The 22088-nt window shown below is 38.3% G+C and overlaps 1 protein-coding gene across 1 annotated transcript in view; it reads left to right on the top strand.

The window, feature by feature from the left end:
• Positions 1-339: 339 nt before the first annotated feature.
• The window catches only part of DNER (delta/notch like EGF repeat containing), a 114990-nt gene continuing 93241 nt past the window's right edge, over positions 340-22088 (top strand). The window contains exon 1 of the mRNA XM_014877873.2: positions 340-724. Within this exon, the coding sequence (XP_014733359.2) occupies positions 482-724 (243 nt within the window). The 5' untranslated portion in view covers positions 340-481. The remainder of the gene's footprint in view (positions 725-22088) is intronic.

Raw genomic sequence — 22088 nt, 5'->3', positions numbered from 1 at the left:
CGCGCGGGCAGGGGCCCGGCAGCCCCGCGGTGCCCGTCGGGCGGTTCAGTAACGCGCTGCTCCCGTTTTGCGCCAGCGAGCCGGGGCGCAGTGCCGCTCCCCGTGCCCCGGCAGCTCGGCACAGCCCTGCCGGGCAGATGGGGCTGGTGCGCAGCTCGGGCTCAGCCCGTCCCGGCGGCTCGGTGCACACCCGGGCCCAGTCCCGGCCCCGCTGTCCCGGCCCGGCCGCGCCCCCCCCAGCCCCTCCGCCAGCCCCGCCGGGCCCGCGCGCTGCGGGCGGGCGGCGCCCCCTGGCGGTCACACGGCGAGGCGGCAGCGGCTCCGCCCCGGCCCGGCCCCGCCCGCCCGTTGCCCGGGGAACGCGGGCCGGGAGCAGCAGGGCGGCCGCTGCCTCCATCCCTCCATCCCTCCATCCCTCCTTCCTTCCCTCTCTGCCGGCGCCAGCAGCGGAGCGGCGCCCGCACCCGCACGCCCCGCCGCCATGCCCCGAGCCGCCCCGCTCCTGCTGCTGCTGCTGTTCGCCCTGGCCCAGCGCCGCGCCTGCCTTCCCGCGCCGGCCAGCGCCGCGCCCCCCGGCCGGGACCCCTGCCTCAGCCAGCCCTGCCGCAACAACGGCACCTGCTCGCCGCTGCCGCCGCCCCGCCGCCTCCAGCTGATCCTGCCCCAGCCCCCGGCTGGCTACAGCTGCACCTGCCCCCCGGGGGTCACCGGCGACTCCTGCCAGGTAAGGGACGCGCCTCAGCGCGCCAGCCCGCCGCGCGTCCTTGTGCCTGTCCCTGCCCTTGGGTGTCCCCTCGCTCTGCGGGGACAGAGCGAATGCTCCCCCCCGCTCCCGCCTCGCCCCTGCCCCGTCCGCTGGCGGCTCTGCCCGCCCTGCCCCTCTCCGCATCCCGCCCTTCCCGCTGCCCTGCGCCGGCCCCGCCGCTCCGGCCGGTCCCGGTCCCTGGCGGGCGCTGTCGCGTCTCCCCCGCTCCGCGGGGCCGCTCCCCGCTCCGTGTCCCCTCCGAGCGCCGCGAACACCCGGGGCTGCGGTGGCCCCGGCGCTTCCCGGGCTTCCCGAGGGACTGCCGGCCCTGCGGGCTGCGAGTGGCGCCGCGGGCTGGCTCCCGAGCCGGGAGCCGCGACCCCGGGAGTCAGACGGAGCGGCTTCGGGCTCCGGGCTCGGCCGGGGTGAGGGAGGATGGGGCTGAGCTCAGCCGGTGCCTCCCAGGTTAATGTCAGTACTTCAGCCCCCTCGCCGCCCAAAGCTCGCCGGTTATTTAACACTGACTTACTGGAAGGTGAAAAGGATGGCCCTTGGAAGCGGATGCTCCATTGCATTGAATGCTAATCCTTAAATCGTGTCTCCAGTGGTCATTTTCATAGGCTAGGAGTGCTCGCTCCCACGTTTCGGGTGCCTTTAGAATTGATTTTGAATCCTGAAAGATCGGAACGCTCAGAGTAGGGATAATGATCTAAAATACAGAGAAGCAGTAAGCAGTATCTTTCTAATGTGCTTGGTCATATTGGGACCTAATGTAATAACATATTCGAATTAAATTATTGTAACGTGAAATGGTCTTTTTTTTCTCTCTCTCGTCTTGTATTAAGGATCTTTGTTATCATGTTAAGAAATTCACAAACACTCAGTTTTGTCTATCTCCAGATAAGGAAAAGCTGGTGCAGGTATAGAGGGGTTTGTTTCCTGCATGTGTATATGCCGGGGTACTTTCTGTGACGGTGGTGTACAAAAGGCTCTGTGGATTGACGACCATTGCTTTGTCAGTGCTCTCGCTTGTAAGTGCATCTGACACGGAAACAAATGACTTCAAGTAATTTCAGTCAGCTGTTTAGTCTTTAATTTCTCCTTCTTTTGTCATGTAGTATCTGAACTCTGCTGCTGAATAGATGAAAGGGATAATACGTTTACTGAAGACTTAATGTGTAGTCGAGAGTAAGTCATTGTAAAGTAGGAGCGCTACGCACAGAGTTCTTTGCTTGCCTTGAAATGCCTCAGCTGGTTCAATGTAACAATGAAAGTGAAAATATTTACACTAATGAGATTCTGTAAAATCGGAGAGATGAAAGCGGATTAAAAAGATTTCTCTTTGGATGTTTTAGATCTTGTCTTAGGAGTTTACTATGTTTCTATCTCTACAAAGAGAGAAAGAGAGCGCTGTGTGTTTGCTTCTGCACGTTGCTGTTAGACTTAAGTGTCTGAAATCGACTGAAAGATTAATGACCCATTTGAAGACCTAGTAAAATGTAACACTTGCTGCTAACACACCTCCTGTGAAGTGTTGTGCCTGGGGATCTGGGTTTAATTGTTTTCCTAATAAAAGACATAGCCAATGTTTTCATAGCAGTTATGCATTCTGTTAACTAATAACAGGAGCCTTATGATGTTATACATTTTGTTTCTTTTTATAAAAGAGTGAGTTATGACCCCTGCAAGGAATACTGATAAAGAAATGAGTGCCACTTCTAGCTATCACATCAGCAGTTAAAGTGTGAATACCAGGTAGTTCTGGAAAGTTAATATGATTTTGAAATGAAACTTTAACAGGAGACCAGACAGGGCTTTTTAAAGGTGCAATATAAACACAGTACACCCATCTTTGAGGTTTTGCTCACTTTATCCAAATAGGGCTTAAATAAACATTGTACAAATGCATTACTTCTTGTGTTGCTCTGTAATTCAGATACCTCAGAGATTAACAGATGCCTAATGGCTCAAATTTCTACAATGAAAGGTCATGTTTTCTAATCCAGTGACAGTGAATAACCATAATGATTTAAAAATATCTGTAAGGATTTTTTTCATGTACCATTACAGGTTATGAGAAAACTATTGGCTGAATCAGGGTATCACTGGGATATATCTAGATATGGGTTTTTGTTGTAATGCTGCAGTTGTTACTGAACAGCTGGACTCATAGAAGGAAATGTCAGGAAGGGAAGAAAGAATAGGAATTATTGTCTTTAAATACTCAGATCATGGGAAGCAAGTTTGGATTTTTGGAATTTATGGTAGAGCTGGAGTTCCTTGGGGGCTCCCGCTTCTCTAAAAAGATGGAATTACTCTCATGCTGCTTCTTGTAGTGAAGGCAACATTTCAATGATTCTGCTCAGATGTGTCAAGATTTTAGAATGAAGACAAAATGTTCTCAATGTGCCTGTGAGTCAGCTGGGCATGGTGAAGTTGATAATGCAGAAAGATTGCTGAGAGTCAAACCTGGAGATTGCACATCAATTTTACCCCTGAAGATTTTACCATAACTGGTTTTGATGCATCTGTGGATGATGGTGCTGGCATGGGAAAAGAATAAAACTGACAGCATGTACACATGAGATACTTCTAGAAGTCCAGAACTTTCCTATCACCACGTGATGTATTTTACTGGGGCAAACCAATTACATGATTTCATGTTATAATTGCTTTAGTAACTCATTATTTATTTAACAAAAGAAATTGCAGGTCCTTCTAGTACATCCATCCCATGAATTATGCATTTGTATATATCTCACATTATTTATGGTTTGAAGATACTTTGCTTTGCCAACTTCAGGCTTTTTTTGTCATGGATTGTCTACTCCTCCTTTGTGGGACATTTCTCTAATTCACCTCCATTTATTTTCATGGTTCTGAATTTTTTTTCACTTCTCTTTACAATACTTCTAGTCCGTAAGTGAGACATAGAATTACTGAGTTGAAGTATCTCAGACTTTGGTCTGAGCAAAGAAATCACATGTATTCCCAAGGAAACAGTACAAAAATTATAGTGAATTCAGCTGCCTTTTTTTCTGTGGGAATTTGAAATTGGCCATTTCTCAGGTTTACACTGAGAGAATTTAACAAAATTAACTGAAATGAATAGGTACTAAAGTTCCATTAACTTTAGAATTCCTAGATTTTAATTTGTATGTTAGTTTTATATGCAATCTTTATTTTTAATGATTAAGATAATGACTACTCTGTTATTTTTAGTGATGTGTAGAATCCAATAAAATAGATTTTCTTGACCAGGAAAGTTGTATGTAAAAATTAAGTTGTGTTAGTGCCTCATGAAATAATCTAAGAGACATAAGGTACAAAGAAAGCAGTTAGGAAATGAAAAACCTTCTTGATCAACTTGGTAATTTGTTCAAAATACAGAAATTGTACTTAGCTAATTGCATTGAATGGCATGATGTTTATTTGATCCCATGCTAGTGCTAATTTCATTAAAAGGCTATCACATGAAGAAATATTAAATTATTAATGTATTTTAAAATACTGTCCTACGTGCTTTATTTTAGTTGCTTGTCTTGTTTGTTTTTTTAATTTAATTTTTTTCTCTCTCTTCTGGTTGAAAATTTTCTCTCTTTCTTTTACTTTGCTGCTTTTAAATATATTTTTAGTTGTTTTATAGATTGTCAGTAATCAAAACTAGAAAACAAGTAGTGTCCAAGCATACTGAAGCGGCACTCTGACTTTGCAGCAGTTCTCTTCAATCCAGTCTGATTAGTGATGACTGAATATTCCTCTTCTGAGAGTGATGTGGTAGCCACTGGTGCAGTGCATTTTTGAGTTAGTGTTCAAGTAATTCTTTTAGTAGCAAAGAGATCTCTTTGGTCTTGGGGATGATCTGTTGTGTTTACTGATTGTATTTCCACACCTAGAACAGAAAATATATTTTAGACTTAATTGTGGACATTTTATTTAAAATGGAATTCTAGAAGAATGTAGCCTGAGTTTAAAAAAAATCAAGAAAGGAACAGATATTATAAAAACTGGACAGTAGATTATATTTTAAATTTTGTTCTTATAATTATTTTTGTAATTTTGAAAGTTACTTTTTATTTCTCCTACTGAATTTCTGCCTGATTTTTCTTCTTCATTCCCTCCCTTTTGTTTTGTACCTTTGAATGTCAGATGAATTTATTCTTGTCTTTGATCATAGTATTTGAATGTTTGTAGACTTTAGTGCAGTGATTTCAGGATTTTTTGTCCTTCGACCCCTGCTTTTCTATTTTTATCTTGTGTTGGGTTTTTGCTTCTTTTTTTCTTTGTATTTTTTGTGTCTCAATAGATTTCTAGTAATGTGTTTAGTGCTGAATGCAGAAATCCAGATTTAGCAAACTGCTGCAGGAAGGATTGTTGTTTCTTGGCTCAGTGGTCTAATAGTCCAGCATGAGTGGTATGAATTTCAGTGGCCAGGTTATTTCAGGTTGCACAGGGCAGTGCTGTGTGAAAGGACATCTTTTAATCTAACTGCTAAATCACCTTGGTGTCAGTATCCTGATTAATTCCTCACATGATCCTGTTTTCTATTAAGCACTGACATCCCTTCTGAAAGGTCTCTAATCCTTAAATTCATGATGAATTCTCTAATATATTTAAAATGTTATTTTTCCCATTCTGTACTCATTAGTGAAGGGTATACACTTAGATTATGTGGTTATTGTGATTCAAATGTTTTGTAGTGTGCTGGCTCTTTTACCTTTAATAACAGTAAGGTGCAAAGTTAGCAGATGCCCTTGAATTTTCTTCTTTCATTTGGATGTCCTTCAGCCTGAGTTTTGAGATACCATGTTGTTTCCTGCTGACTAGTTCTTCCCATTCTTGCAGTGCTTTAAGATGCAGAATTTAAATATTTGCACTGATGAATATACTATGCATGAGAAGATGCTGTGAGAGCTTGGTTTGTTTTTCTTGGAGGTGACAAAGGGGGATCCAAGTGCCCTTCTCAGCCACCTGATGGGTGTTCATAGAGAACAGGAGCAAGATTTTTCCCAGATGTGCTCAGTGAAAGGAGGAGCGGGGACACACATGTTATAGTGGGGAAAGTCCCACTTAAATCTAAGGAAAATATTCCTTGCAGTGCTCAAACACTTGAATAGGCATTTAGAACAGTTGTAGGACCTTCATCCTTGGAGATTCTGGGCTTGAGTGGCCAAAACCCCAAGCACCTTGACCTGAGCATGGCTTAGAGCAGACAACTCCCTCAGGCTCCTTCCAGTCTAAACCATTCTGTATGTACACACCCCTGTATTTTTTTTTTCCCCATTAGATTTTGCATTTGCCTATTAGTCTTGTCCTGTTCCTGCCTCCCCTTTGCTGGACATCTGAATTATTTCCCTGTTTTTATATATGTCTGTTTTACATCAAGTTTAGACTGTACCTGGATGCTGAAAAACTTCCTGCCATGCTAGCAGGACTCTTAAGATGGCAATGTTACTGTTAGATATCTGAGAAGTTAATTTCAGGACACTTAGTTTACATCTCCTTTAGTCACAAATTATTATATTCACATTTCACAGACATTGCTGAGGTTTTTTCAATTAACAGTTGTGTGCCACATGGAGCTTATGGGTGTAATTTGTTTTCTGGGAGTTCTTGTGGTCTGCAAGTGCAGTGTTGTTCAGGTACATCGTGAACTCTGATCTCCCGGGTTGCAGTGGAGCTGGTGAAGTTCTGCCGTGTGGCAATGTGTGATTTCAAATAGCACAGAATAAATGAATGTGAAAACTAGTTTCTCTGCCCAATTTATTTTACCTGTTGTAACAACTGGTTTCTCTAAGTGTAGTAGAAATGTATTTCCAGTCAGAAATTTAAACTTTTCAAATTAGCATCTTGCCTTGAAGCACATAATGTGAAAATATGTGAGTAAAGAGACTACTCAGCAGTTTCCTAAGCAGTCAGTAAAAAATTGTGTGGTGATTTTTGCCATGGGATCTAAACAAATTTATTGTAAATATCTGTAAAATAAAACTGGAAAAATGTAATAATCCAAACTGTCTCAGTCATATAAGAGTTATTATTTAGGTATCATCTACACACTGACCTTTGGAATCTTTGTATTGTCTTTTCCAGTACCTCAAAATGCTCTCTTTTAAATTTGTTAAAAATAGGTCTTTTTAAAGGCCAGTCAGGTCATTATATATAGTGCAAGCTATTTGGTTCTGAAAATTTTCATCATATAAAGGAAAGTTTTATGTGTTTGCTTTCAATACAATAATTTGTTATGGCTAAAGGTTACAAAAAGCTGGATCAGGTGTAAAGTAACTGAATAATAGTAGAAGACATGCTATACTAAGATACTTCAGCTTTTCATATGTTGTATTTTATTGCAGTCTATGATATTTGATCTAAGAGAATCAGTTTGCAATCATATCTTCTTAAAAAACATCGTTTTACTTTCCTTTGAAATAATCTAACTTGATATTGTCACGTGTATATTGTGTAGCTCTGGAGCTCATCTTTAGTGGAGCAGGCTCCCAATAGAAGTGGAGTTGCCTCGATTCGTTGTTACTGGAGGTAGGATTGCTCCTCTCCTTTCGAGGGCTCTCAGAATCTTCTACATATTGCTCTTCTGAGGAGTACTTGTTTGAGATCAGTAATTTCACAAGTGACGTTTAGCAGGTCTCACTTGGTCACAGGGTCATGAGTCTAGAAATCCTAGAAGATTATTAATAAAAATTAAAATTCTGCTTTAATAGGCAAATATGGGTCTACTGAAAGCAGTGTCCACTTGACCACAAACATAAGTCGGTTGGGTTTTGGTTCTGCAGTTGCTCTTGGTGCTCTCTGAGCTCACTCTGTTCTTGTTAAATATCAAACCCCCTTGATATTTTGTGTTACATTTGTGTTCTAGTTAATCCCACATTTTAATTGCGTAGAAAAAAATAATCTTGCTAGTTTTCATTTTCTTTCTTTCTGTTTAATTGCATTCCCCTTTTGTATTTTTCCCTTTGAAAAATGAGTTATTCCACTCTTCCTTCCGTGTACATGTAGCAAATATTTTTCTTTTTGTAACGTCCTTTCTGAACTGAATAAGTCAGTTAATGATATTCCTGTTGTTTGTTGGTTAATCTAAAAAAGGCTTTTGTGCAATGCTAAATCCCGTTTTTATGTACGCTGAGAGGTTACCTGTTCTCTTGACAACTGCACTAAAGGGAAGGTTTTGATAATATTATTATTTTTTTTATATACTTTTGGCTGATGTGGTAAACTGAGCTCAGCTGTGCCCAGTGGTGTGGTGAGCCCCAAATGAAAGGATCCAAACTCCCGGTGCACTCGCATCAGTTGAAAGCACATTTTTTGGCAAAAGTAGTGCTAATTGCATTAAAATTTCTTAGTGGCATTTAAGTTAAAAGCTGAAGGTAAAAAGAGTTTATTATGTGCATTTGACACTGTAGAGCACTGTTTATTGAAAGCCTTGAGTTGGTTTTTAAGGGAAAACGTAATTTTATTCAGCTTTTTGTTTCTGTACAGTTTTTTAATAAAGTAAATAAAATAAACCCCAAAATAAATGTTCTCTGGAGCAAAAATTTTCATTTGCCAATATGAATTCACAAAACATAAATTTTAATTGTACTATTAGAAAAAAGATCTTAAACTGTGATTCACCTGTAATTTTCCAACAATTTTGTAACAAGAGAAAGGTCCATCAAAATAAACATTGAGAAAGCAATGTTTGCTTGCTCAGAAAACTCTTCAATTTTTCCATTGGCTGTGTGTAATCTCTGAGAAAGAAGCACTCAGGCACTCAAAAGCTGATCTGTGTGCTGCATATGGGGCCTGTTTGAGTTCAGCAATACTCATCATTGGCCTATATTACTTTTCAAGTTGACCTTGGTTTGCATTACAATAATACAGGCTGTGACAATTATAATGTATTTTTAGTATTGTATTCTGGTGTTAACCCTGAAAATTAGCTATAAATTCTATAGAAAGGTCTGGAATTGATACATAATGACTAGGAATGGGACTATCAGGATTTGGTGCTTGCAATCCTCACTCACTGCCTTGCTGAGTCACACTGGGCAAAAACTCATAGAACCTTCTTAGTTACATTTGTCCTCTATAAATGCAGTTAATCCTGGGTGTTCAAAAGGTTAATTTGTGAATACATATAAAGGCTCTAAGAATGCTGAGTGAGAAGCATTTTATTAGGAAGTATAGTATTGAAATGCCAGATTCTGAATTACACATCAGTGATCCTATCAGGATATATTTAAATTATAATGAAAAAAGCCTTCTTATTAAAGAAAAAAAAAATCAACCACTTGGGCTATTTTTATATCTGGCAAATATTCAGTTTAGCAGTTTACAGATTAATTTAGTTTCATAATGTTCTTTCCCACTGGAAACAGGGCAATATATCAATGACCAGTATTTCAAAGACTTCTGTAGCAAAGGTGGTTGTGAACAAGGTGCTCTTGAATAAGGTAAGAACAGAATTCAAATTGACAGTGAAAGTAGGGTTGTTTTACTGAGATAAGGTCACAGAATGTTAATGATTTTGAGAACTTTGTTGTACCTATGTATTAGTTGCAACAGCAACTGTATTGTCAGTTTGAGAAGACTTTGGAGTAGCTGTAGGAACAATAGCTGTATAGAAAGTAACAAGATATGGTTCCTTTTCTTTCCAACAAGCCTCTCTTTCAGCCCCTTATCTGCTCCTTTGTGATGGATCTAATAAAGCTGAAGCTTGTTGATGAAAGTGTACAATAGGAGGAATAACTTGAGTCAAACTTCAACCATGCCTATGCTGAATAAATAAATAAATAAATTGATTCTTTGGGAGGAATGTCCATAAGTTTTGGTGGGTGTGTGTGGTATATTCTTCATTGAGCCTGAGTGTTCAACATGCAATATAAAGATTTGTAGATAACGTCACAGGAGAGCAGAATGTGGCTCCCTTCTATGAACAAATAGTACTTGGTTCCCTGAAATCACATTGAGGTAACTTTATTTACAAGATAGAAAAGGCAGAAATAGATAGCACCCCCGGAAAGATTAGTAGATATGGATAAGATTTGAATAATGTGGGATGGACTCCTTGTTCACTTTTGTACAAACAGGAGAAATCTGAAGGTAATCTTGTGACAAGGACAATCCTTTAAAAAACCAACATCAATGAGACAGTGAAATTCTTCTGGGCACCAGCTATTAATGAAATCATGTGGCTAAAGAAAATAAATGGATAATTTTTTGTAATTTTCCAGACTTGGTTCATTGCTGTGATCTCCCTTTGATATATATATTAGTTGTGTTTGTCCATAAGGACAGTACCTATCACCAAGAACCATATGAAAATTCTTAGGTTTCTTATTCAGCCTTAATGATTTGTGCATTCAATTCAGCAAAAAATTAATGCAAATTTTATTTTTATCTTCGCTTCAAAGGTGACGTATGGTTTCTTCTGCTGAAGAAATTAAGTAAATTGTTAAACACCTTTATTAAAATCAAATTAGTCAACAAATGGCTAACCAAAACAAATTTTTTAGGTTTCATACACACCTAGCTGTCTATTAATAACTTTTGATTGACTATATACTTGTACTTCTATTGTAATCTAATTTTCAGGCAAATTTAACCGTTTTCAGACAAACTGAACATTAAACAGAGGAAGAAGGCTGAGTAAAAGTCTAATAATAACTTATGAGCTAAATGCCTTTTGTGTTGAGATTTCTAATTCTGCTGTCTGGTTGCAAGAGAGTTTTCTGGCATTTATTGTGACTATGGAACACCAAAGCTGTGCTCTTGAATGTGGGGATCTGAGAAACTTTCTCATTTGAGAATGTCTTTGAATTTCAGGGAGTTGGGTTACATGAGGTTTACTGACATAGGCAGGGTCTGTAAGATCAGACACTTGATTAATTCTTTTTAAGGCTACAGTGTACTGTGTGACGATGGCATACGTGACAACTGAAGAAAATGGTGTTGAGTCCCCTGGGAAATTAACATGTTTAATTGAAGGAAGGACAAATTGACTTAATTTACATAACTGTGATAGACTCTAATGTTAAAATTTGTCTAACTACTGCCTTTTAAAAGTAATGGAAAGGTACTGAGTTGATGTTATAGAAATTCTTGATAATTTTTCTGAGGGTTTATGGGGACCTGGCTTGTACAGAGGATTCTAAAAATGTGTAACATCTTTAGAAGGCTGCTTGGGACTTGACTGTGATATCACTTAAAGCTGATAATAAACTCATAATTTCTTTGTCTATGAAAACATAAAATATAAGTTTAGAAACTGTTATTTCAGTTTGTTATTTCAGTAAACCATTTGAGCTTTGGTTTCTTGGAATGTACCAAAGAAATCCTCTAAGGTGAAAGAATGCAGGAACGAGGTCAACTCTGCCACTTGATTCCAAAACACCTTTCTCCCCAGTTAAACATCTTCCCCTGCAATCATCAAATTTCATCATTTTCTCTTCTGCAGGTGAGTGAGAAAGGATGGATCAATGGTTACAGTGATTCTGCCTGTTCACAAAGGCCTGCTTAAGAACAGCAGCATAGATCTATCAGTTACAGTTTTCTGTCTGATTACAAAGTCCTGATGGTAGCAGTGTGTAGCAAACCAGGGTATGGCCCAAGCTTCGCTGTTCTTCATTTTGGAACATGGAGACTTTTCTGTTAATGTAACATATTTGTGAGTGATTTAACCTTATTTTATGTTTACATGAGATGTAATGCAAAACATACTAATCAAATGAAGTATACTCTGGAATGACAGCTGTGCTAACAAACCACAGAATGCGACATACAGCAAACGCAACTGCAGCATCTCAGTTATTTTTGCATCTGCTTTTTACTTTGTAATGACTACTGCAGCATCTTCCAACTTCAGATTTCTAGTTCTGAGGATATTTTTCTTTTCCAAGATCCATTTTCATCCAGCTCTGTTCTGTATTTTCAGATTTTCTAAGCTCCTTGCCTGCAGTGTGGAAGTTCACCCCACTTGGAGGTGGGGTCTTTTCTGCCAGCAGCCATTGAGCTCTGAGAGCTGCTGGCTGGCAGAGGCTCTTCCAGGTTTCTTTCTTGGCACTGAGCAGGCAGTGCTGTGAAGCCGAAGTTCTGTGAAGTCTTGAGTACTTCAATTTACCCTTGGCAGTCTTGTGGCTTTGAAATTCTCTTCTCTGCCTTTGAGAGTGGGGCTGCAGCTGGGGGCTGAAGGGGCAGCATTCCCTGATCTTGGAGCAGAGCATTAGTGCTGCAGGAGGGAGGCAGGCAAAGTGTCTGTCAGAAACACACCTGTGATTTGGCCTCCTCGGATCAGAGGTGCCAGCACAAAACTCATTTTAATCAATGAATTGTCATTTTCTGATAACTCCTATGTTCAGCTAGAAGTTTCTATCACTTGTGGTGTCTGGAGAGAAAAGTTCCTGAGTATTTAATGGTGTATTGATTTAGATGTTAACTTTACCATTACCTAATCTAATTTTGGAGATAACTGTAAAACTGCTGAGTGCCAGTTGTTGATCTGCACAGTTTATTTTTCTCAGTCTTTTAAAAATAATAGAGATGAGGTTTTCTGTTTTTCAAGGGGATTGTAAAGGTGTTAGGTTGATTGCTGATCAGGCTGAGATGACGTAACTTGTATCCCTCGTTTTAGAAGAATTTGCTTTCTTTCTAAAGACAGTCATGTCAAACCCAGAGGAAACCAAAGTGTACATAGGGATGCAGAAACTAATTTGCAGTAATTTTACTGCAGTTATGGATGAGTAGAATAATAAGTCATTCATAGTGACTTTAAACCTCATGAAGTAAGTGGGATGAAGACAAGTATGGAATACAATGTTGTGTATTTGCATTTCTTTAGTTAAGACATGAAATACAGGCAGCATTGGGGAAAAAAAGACAAAAGTTAAACTTTATGAATGACTTTTAAGCTTGTGTAACAGATAAGGTGAAATATTTCCCATAGATATTCATCATAGAATGAGGAAATCAATACATTCAGGCTTAATCACAAAGCACTTGTGTCTGTGCAGTGGAGTTTGAGTTATAGAAGCTTTGATTTAATGTGCACAATATGCTGTGAGCGAGGGAAGTTTGCATTGCTGCGTTGGCTGGTTTGGAAAGGGAGAACTGGGCTGGGGCCTTGGTCAGACATCCACAGCAGTGCTGCTTCTGAGCCACAAAGCTGCCCTTGCCTTTGACCTTCACAGGGTTTAGAATACTTTTGAGGATACTAGCTAAATGAGTGAATATATACTTCAAACGGCCATTAGAATGCAATCTATTTGAAATATTTTCTAGGTATGTTTTTCTGGTTTTCCTCTACCTTTATCAGAATAACATCTGTTCAATTCTCAGTTTGTTTGATGCCTAGGCATCTGTTCACTGCAGTTGCAGGAATGTAATTTCTGTAGCTTCTGGTGTTGTCTTTTAACTGTGAGTTGCATAAATAAAGTTGGCTGCCAAAAATACTTTTTATTTTCTTCTTAGACAAAGAGGATTTAGATGCTGAAAAAGTCTGATAGCTTATTTTCTTGCTTGACTTGCATTTCAATGGCATTGTGGGATTTTCCTTTCAGTACTGACAGTTCTTCAGGTATAACTAAAAGGATAGTTGGTTTGAATTTTCTATGTCTCAGCTAGGTGAATTCACATAATATATAGAGAATTTGACTGTTGGCCTTTCCTTTGGCACCTGCCTATATTCCAGGTCTGAATAAATGCATTATTGATGCTGAATAGTGTTCCAGGTGTCCTTACCACTCTCACAAATATGAAAGGATTATGAAATTCTCTGGTCCTATTATAATGTTATGTACCATTGTTCATGTGGATACAGCAACCTGCATTATTTTTAGACATCCGTATGGATTTTTGAATTTTGCTTCTTCTAAGGCCAGGATTGTTCTTTAGTACCAAAGCAGATATAGTTAGACATCTGCCATAGCATTTCACATGAATAGAAACATTAAGAACCAATTTTTGGCATTAAGTTATGAATTGGGATATACAAGAAACAGATAATTTAGAGAAAAAATAGTCAGTTTTCATTGCTGATGAGTTCCCAAATATAATAATAATATTTATTCTCTTTTCCTTTTTTCTTTTTTCATGGCAAATCTGATTTGGATTTCCACAGTGAAGGCTAGAGAAAAAACTACAGTGATTCCAGTTAGTTTTGATTTACTCCTATTAGACAAATCATGGACTTATAGGTAAAATATTTTTGCTCAGCAGAAGTGACCTCAGCAGTGACTTACTACCTAGAAATATTGCCTACATTTTAGTACTGAAAAATTTAGTAAAACTTGCTCAAAGCTTGACAAATTTATTAGATTTCCCTGGCTTTGACTGTCTTTTTAACCATGACTTTCACCTATGACTTTCACCTGTGACAGTTTAGCAATACTGTTCTTTCAGAATGTACTCAGGTCTTTAGGTGTTTTAGATCTCATTTCCGTTTTGGCCAATAACTAATGTGGAGGCCACGTGCCTTTTTGCTGAGGTAATATTGCAAAGTCACCTACATCAACTTGGAAATGTGAGTGGATTGCATCTTTTCTTATTCCAGATCGAGTGAAAAGATTCTAGAAAAGAAGTTTCTCTAAAATTCCTTTTTCTGAAATACATTGAGAGTCAGTCTTTACAATTCTTCACTGCCGATAATTTTTGGTTTTATTTGTGAGATTGGATTTCTGAGGGACTAAGTCCCTCAGTGAGTTTTCCACTTGTAATTATAATTTCATAATTGTTTTACTGTTTCTGTTTATTCTGGAAAGGTGTTCCTGGAGCAAGTAGATGGCTCCTATCACCAAGCTTGCTGAGAATGGGAATTGTACTTGAAAATCATTTGAAGCACAGCGGCATCATTCTGAACAAATTTGTTTTCAATGTTTTACTATAAAATTAAAAATGCTTTGTGGAAAATCAGATGACAAAAAACTCTTAGCAGTGCTACAAGTCATCTTCTTGTTTTCTTTTAACTAACTAGACTTGATAGTAACTTTCTTATTTTTCTACACTTGTGATAACTCAGTGCAGATTGATAGGGTAAGTAAAATCTGAGATTCCATTTTTGTATGGGTTTTGGAATAGATTTAGAATTGTTGAAGCTGTGTAACAATAACTTCTTTCTAGCAACATTTAAAATAATTATCTACAGCAATGCATTTGAGCTTAACAGTTGTATTGGCCTCCAGTCATTTACATGTATGCACATACTTCCAACGGTGTGGCAAATGTGGTTTAATTTTTTCACAGTGGATTGTGGTGCTGCTGATCTTTGAGAAGCTCATTTCCCCAGGTACTCTGAAATGGCTTGAATAGAGCAGTGCAGCTCAGAGGCCTTGCACTGAAACCTTGAGTCATTTGCTGTCCTGTATAGATGTGGTAAGCACAGTTTGGTCTAGATGCCCTTGGGTTTTATGCTTTTTTAAAAATGTGTTTTTTTTAATGTTTTTGTTGTGTATCACTATAGGGTGAGTTCTATGTTGGATTCTGTGTGAAGATAAAAGATTTTATATGGTTCAAAATGAGACGAATGAAGAAATAAATAAATAATAATCTGTTTTGCAGGCATATTTGAATTCCTAATTAACGACTGTTTCCATTGCACTCAGCTGATGGTGGATTAGATCAATAGACTGCAATAGTGATCAATATCTGCAAGACCACATTGTTGGTCAATTCAGATAAAACTGGCTACAAATAATTAATAGATGTAAGAAAAATATCCCGTTCTCATCCTGCTTGTTCTTCATTGTCTCCTGCCTGATATGTTAACATTGTTGTTTTTTGATCTAAAGGTTTGGAAACTTGGTATTGCAAGGCTTGATTTATAAGCTGCCCTAGAAATTTTCTCACAATTTTCTTCAACATCAAAAGTTTCTGTATCTCTATAATGTTGGAAATAAGATATGCTTACACTTCACTTTGGAAATCTCTTGATCTTATAAGAAAAATGTAGACCTTTAGACCTTGTTCAATTTAACAATATGGTGACCTTTTAAAGCCTATAGAGGTCTTCTTTGGAGCTGATAGGTACTGTAAACTTTTGCCTGCTGATACTAATTTACTTTCCTTATTTGTAGCTATCAGATTTATTCTAGAAGTGTTTTGGTAAATTGTCCAGCAATCTAGTGGATTTTGATGCTATGTTTATTTGTGCCAAGGTCTTAATTTTGTCTCCTTTTATATTTAGGCCTTCATTTTGTTCCCCTTTTATTTTTACTTTTGCCATTTTACCTTGTCACAGGATGTTGTTCTGGTGAATCTTTTTTTCAGTTTGTCTTAATTTTTGTAGAATGGTTCTGAATCCCTGAAAGTGTTCCTTTGTGTGGACTATAATCTTATGGAATTATCAGTATAGGTTAAAACTCATCTCATTATGATGAAACATTTTCACTGTCTAGTAATAGGCACATCAAATGCAAATTCTGGCTTTTTGCTTTATTGCAGGGGGTTTTTTGGTGCATCTGTGACAATGCAAAGGTCTGCTTTTTTCTGCTAACTTCCTCCGTTCCTTGTACGTTTTTGGGAAGTTTTGTACAGAAGGGCTGAAACTGGAGCAGAACAGCTTTGGACAAAATCTTTCTCCTGCTAGCAGTCACTTTCCATTATCTGTTGTTGGGGAAATAGCATACTCCACATGGAAGAAAGCTCCAGGGTACTGATGAGGATCATGTGGAGTCACCTACATTTGTCTGCGTAGAGCTGAGCTTTATTTAGAATGGTTAATGCTGATCAGGAGCTAACAAAGCTCCTGACTCCCTGCCAGCTCCATGCACAATTACCCCAGTCCCTGGAGTGTGGTGCTGAGGCACTGCAGCTGACTGGTAATGCAGCATCATGCCAGAATTAACCCTGCTGAGCCAGCTCCAATGTTTTCCCCATCTGTAGTCTGCTTATTTTCCACCCTAAAAAATCTGCTAACAAATGAAAGCTGAATGTAGTCATCAAATTGTCCACATGAAATTCTCTTATTTTGTATGAATAAAATGAGCCAGTTCTGATTTTGTGTCTTAGGAAGTTTCACAGAATGCTCTTTACTAATTACAGTAACCTACAGATGCAGAAATCTTTTTCTGCTCATTTTTCCCTGGCTGCCAGGTCAGCTCTCTATAAAGGCTGATGCACATCCAGCTTTCTCCCAGCTGTTTGCCTACAAATTGCAAGTCAATATTTGATCGTCAGCCAATTGCCTTTTCTGAACTTAATTGAAGTAATTTTTCTTTGACAAATAATATATGTATAAATAATTATTTATTTACAAATAATAAATGGAATTTATTGGAAGTAAGAAATTCAATTTATTATTTGTAATAATAGTAGCTGTTTCTCCTTGCCACTCTGGCTCTTGTGCCAATACAGAGTTCTGTAACTTGGTCTGATGCAGAGAATGAGCCTTTTCCAGGAGAATCTCCTTACAGATAAATGTGCATTGTCTGAAAGAAGCCAGGCTTGGTGCATGATGGCTCTAACAGCTTCATGGTTGGTACATCAGGGACACAGCGTCTGTGGAAAAGGTAGAACTTGCTCATTTCTCCATTCCTCTGCAATTTAATTGCAGGTGTCTGGGATGCTGAAGGAAAAAATCAGATTGTGAATCCATATGATAGCTCCTTTTTTTAAAAATTGAGTAAGTTTATCCTAGCATCTGTTTTTTAATTAACAATGAGAAACACCTCATAACTTTTAAACAAAATATGCAGAATTTAGGAACCAGAATATGTATATGTAAGATGCAAATATTTTGACAAAGAAATTTGTGTAATGTGTTGGCATTCGTAACAAAAGGTTTTGAACTTGATGTAATAGATGTAGTAATAACATTCTCATAACTATTGGAATCTTTTTTTATCTAGATGTCATCTCTTCCTTAGTAAGCATATGCAAACTAGAAGTTAAAGCACATTTTAAAAATCAGGGTTTTGAAAACTGTAGAGTTTTGCAATGGATGTGTTTTGATGTTTTTTGATGTATACACCAGTCACTGCCAGGTCTTTAACAGGACCTCCTGCTTCCCCTTTCCTGTCAGTTCAGGTCAGCTGGTAAGACCAGTAAAAGTGCTCAATGATACCAGTTTGGAGGCTGGTGCCCTGAGAGTGCCTTAGGTGTTTATCTAGCAAAATTACCCTCACATTCAGTAACTTTAAGTGTCTATGAGATTGTGCTGAAATATGTCCTAATTCAACGTCTTTGTCTCCTTAGAATTAACATTAAAAGATCCTGCTTCATTCTGAATATGGAGAACTAATTTTATCTGGCTTCTAAAATTATTTTTTTCGTATTATGTATCGTTTATATACTAATATTGTTGTTGCAATAGAGTGAAAAGCACTGAATGATAAGCATTGTTCTGTTTATCTTGAACCATAATTTAACTCTGTTTCTTAGAAATTCTGAACTACCTTATTCCTGTAAAAAGCTTAATGTTTCATCTATGTTTGCATTTTGCATATATGTGTAATTCTGAAATTAAAAGTATTTTTTTGGTCGTTGGAAATAGATCCATATGATGATAAAAAGTGACAAAACCGATTTGATTTCTCAAAAGAAATGCTTCTTCACTAGACACATAAATGGACACTGTATATTTTTATCTAAGTTCGTTTGGGGAAATTATTGGTGCGGTCTTAACTGAATGGTTGAATGCTTAGTTGATTTTTTAAAGAAGGAAATAAACTTTCTCATTTGTAGTCTGTCATTTGGAAGAATTGCTTATAAATGTGCTGGTTCTACAGACATCCATAAAGTAACTGTTGTTACTTTGCTGTTTTAAAATATGCTTGAAAAAGCATTAATGTTATATTGATAGTCCAAAAGTATAAAAGTGATACCTGTTGAACCCTAGTATCATAGGCATGTTTTGCCAGGCTTTCTTTTTTCAGAAGACACATTGAATGGTTTCAAACTGCATGAGTCCAGTTGAGAATCATTGCTTTATTTCACTAGATTTTCCTGGGTTTTAAAAGGATGGAAACTAAACAGCACCTCTGGCTCTTAATTGCTCGAATCATTCATGCATTAAACAATGCACATGCAAAGCAATTAAATGCCATCAGTGTGAAGTCTGTTTATACAGTTTTGTTGTAAGACCTGGAGAAGAACTTAAAATAGCAATATCTAATAATAGAGAATGTATAATAGAAAGACTTAATAGTGTGGAACAATTCTTTGTGCAGAGGGTTTTGCAGAAGGCACACGGACTGTCTCCTAGTGCCTCGTGTTGCCAAACACCAATATTGACCTGCTGCAGTCTCTTTTGTAGTCACACCTGTGTTCCCAGTTTAGCCAGGCTTGGTCCTTGGTGCCCCACGGTACAGCAGGAGCACCTGTCCTGCCTGAGGTCTCTGAAGTCCAGCTGTTCCCAGCTGTGGCCCTTCACTGCCCCAACACGGATGTGATTCCCATAGGGCTGAGGGCAGGTGCCAGGTGAGCTCCTGGCCGAGCTGCCCTCCAGCCCAGGCAGGGCTGAGCGGTGCTTAGTGACACCAGGGCTGTCCCTGAGCCTGGCCCTTGGTGACACCAGGGCTGTCCCTGAGCCTGGCCCGCTGCTGATGCTCGGCCACTGTCGGGGGAGCTGCGGGATAGGAGCCGCTCTCAGGGGCACAATTCAGTGCTTAACAAACCCCTTCAGTGTGGGAAATGCTCCCATCTGTGGCACGAATTCTCACTGCTGTGCCATCTGCATCCTTTCTTTCTTGCTCCTGCAGAATCCTCACCTCATTGTTCGTATTTTATAGCTGTTTGACACGTGCACACTCAGTAAAGCAAATTTATTGTCACCTCTTATGTTAAAATTAAACTAGAAAGTTTTATAAAATTAGGAAATACGGAGTTAGGCCCGATGGTTTTCTAACTGGTTTATGGGTAGGAGGAAACAAGTGTGTTTTTCCATGTATCTTTAATTGTAAAAATGTTAACAGTAGGTCATTCTGATATTTTTAAGCGCAGGGAAAGAAGTAAGATATTATTTCCTGTTACAAATGGGTGAAACATTGGGATTTAAAATGTTTAACCATTTCATTTTCAATCTGCTGATTTTAACAACAGAAATTTTTGGCATATGCTTGACTCTGTGCAGAGATAGTTTATTTCAATCTTCTATTTACGTGATGATCTCTTGCAGTAAAGAAAGGGAGGGGAAATGAAAAAGGAGAAAGAAAGATGGGAGTTCACTTAGAGAAAGGGCTTGCTTTGCTTCCCGTGTTACTGTAATGGATGGTAGCACTCAGGTTAGATGAGGAAGAAATTTTAATTTAAGAAATTACATTGTTAGCTAAAACTCAAATAATTGGTTAATTTCTGCAGCTTGCACATGTCTGCATCTGTGTTCAAAATGAGTAAAAAATATTTATGACTTAATATTCAGGTTTACTTTTATCAGATGAAATACAAAATTTCTGCTTTGGGCTGGAATGCTGTCCAGCTTCCTTGTCACATTATCTGAATTCTGTGCTGGCACTAAGGGTGAGATTTTTTGCTGGATTGCACAATTTCAGGTAATAGTGATAGTTTCTCTTCAAAACCATCAACCATTTCAGATTATAGTGTCCATTATCAGGAAAATGAGCTTTCTAGCTTGCACTTCTTTCATGAATGCTTAGTCTTGTCCAGATGCAGGGATGCCAGTGAACTGGTTCTTTGATATAAAAAACCAAGCATGTATTCCTAGACACTTCTAAAGATATGAAATCTTTTGAAGTTTTGTGACAGTTGTAAGCAAAAGTTTTTGGCCTGAAAGCTGCAGTGCTTAATGACTTGTGTGCTTGAAATTAGACTATTGTAAGGTAAAAAAATAATAACTGATATTACCAGCAGCATACACTGTGTATTCTGAATACAGGAATGCAATATGCATTCCTATTCCATTGCATTTCATATGAGACCGATTTATATATAAGAAATTAAATCTAAAGAATTTACATCTTTTATGTTACAGGATTATGTTAAAAACAACAAACAGGATTTCTTTTTTCCTAAATTACAGGAAAGCAAATTTTCTGACTTTGAAACCTAGTGTCAAGGTTTTTCTAATTCTGAAATGTGTTTTTTCATTTTGAGGTCTCTTTTCTTTTTTGTGCCAGTGGGATAGCACAGTATAATATCACATCTAATTTCTCTTACTTTGAAAGATTTTTTCAGATTTTTTCCTTCCATATCAAAGATGCTGTTTGGTGGCAATTCCTCATTCTCAGTTTATTTATGGGTTTGCTTATCCCCTTTAATAATACTTCTCAATCTTGCTCCATGTTATATAGAAAGTAAAATACAATAAGAAACATTCTTTTCTTAGTATTAAAGAAATAATATCTCTAATAACTCTAGAAGTGTATTATTTTACTCATCTCTTTCTGCCCCCAAAAATATGACTCTCCTTTTCGTTTAACATGCCTCAATGTTCTTGAGGTGGTAAAATTTGCTATCACTATCTCTGCCTTGATTGCTTCAGGCTTTTAGTAATAATGTGTTGTTCTTTCATTTCTCTCTTTGCTTTCTGCTTTTTAATAGGTAGACATAAGATTAAATTTAACATTCTTTAATAGACATGTTTGACAAGCACAGAAGTTAATGAGGTAGTAACGAATGTTTTTAATAACTTTTTACCGAAGTATTTACTTGGGGTTTTAGATCTTACAAGTTACATTAAACCTGACTTTAATATCATATTTTTAATTAAAAAAGGAGGTTTAATGAAGGTATGTTTTTAAGCTAGGGAACTTTTTCTGCTATGCTGTTTTGGTTTGGTTTCATTAAAAAGTAAATGGTCCTACACATAAGGTTCAATAGATAATGAGTTCTCAATTATGGCTTGTAATTTGAATAGAAATGGGGAAGCCTGGCATTATGGAGAAATTGGATCCAAAGGTATGACAGTCAGGACTAGCCTGTACTTGGTTCAGTAAAATGTAAGTAGATACCCTTAATTATTTTGTACTTAAAAGAAAAATCCCCATAACCAACCAACAAACAAAAAAATCCCTACTTTTTCATCATAATCTGCTTGAGAACTTATTGAATGAAACCTTTATGCTGACAAAAATACTGCCTTTTAAATGTGAGCATTGTTTCACATTGAAAGAGGGAGAATTTCAATGGCATATTTTCTTCATACTCTTAAGAAAACAATGAACATTTGCTTTGAGTAAAATAGCAACAGCTAGATAGACAAAATTGTATGATATAGTGAAAGGAGAAATAATTTTATCATCAGCTTGCAAACAAGAAAATTTGTACTAAGTTTTTGTTCTTTGATTTCACCATCATCATACAGATGATGCATGGGTTACACTGATGGGAGAATTCAACTTTAGGTCTATTGGAGAATTTGTAAGAAAAATGTGCAACACAATTTTTATAGTTTTTTAGAATG

The sequence above is a fragment of the Sturnus vulgaris genome, chromosome 10 (genome assembly GCF_052056855.1).
Source record: "Sturnus vulgaris isolate bStuVul1 chromosome 10, bStuVul1.hap1, whole genome shotgun sequence".
Classification (NCBI taxonomy): Eukaryota; Metazoa; Chordata; class Aves; order Passeriformes; family Sturnidae; genus Sturnus; species Sturnus vulgaris.
Note: the sequence above shows the minus strand (reverse complement) of the source record. Positions and strands in the feature narration are given on the sequence as shown.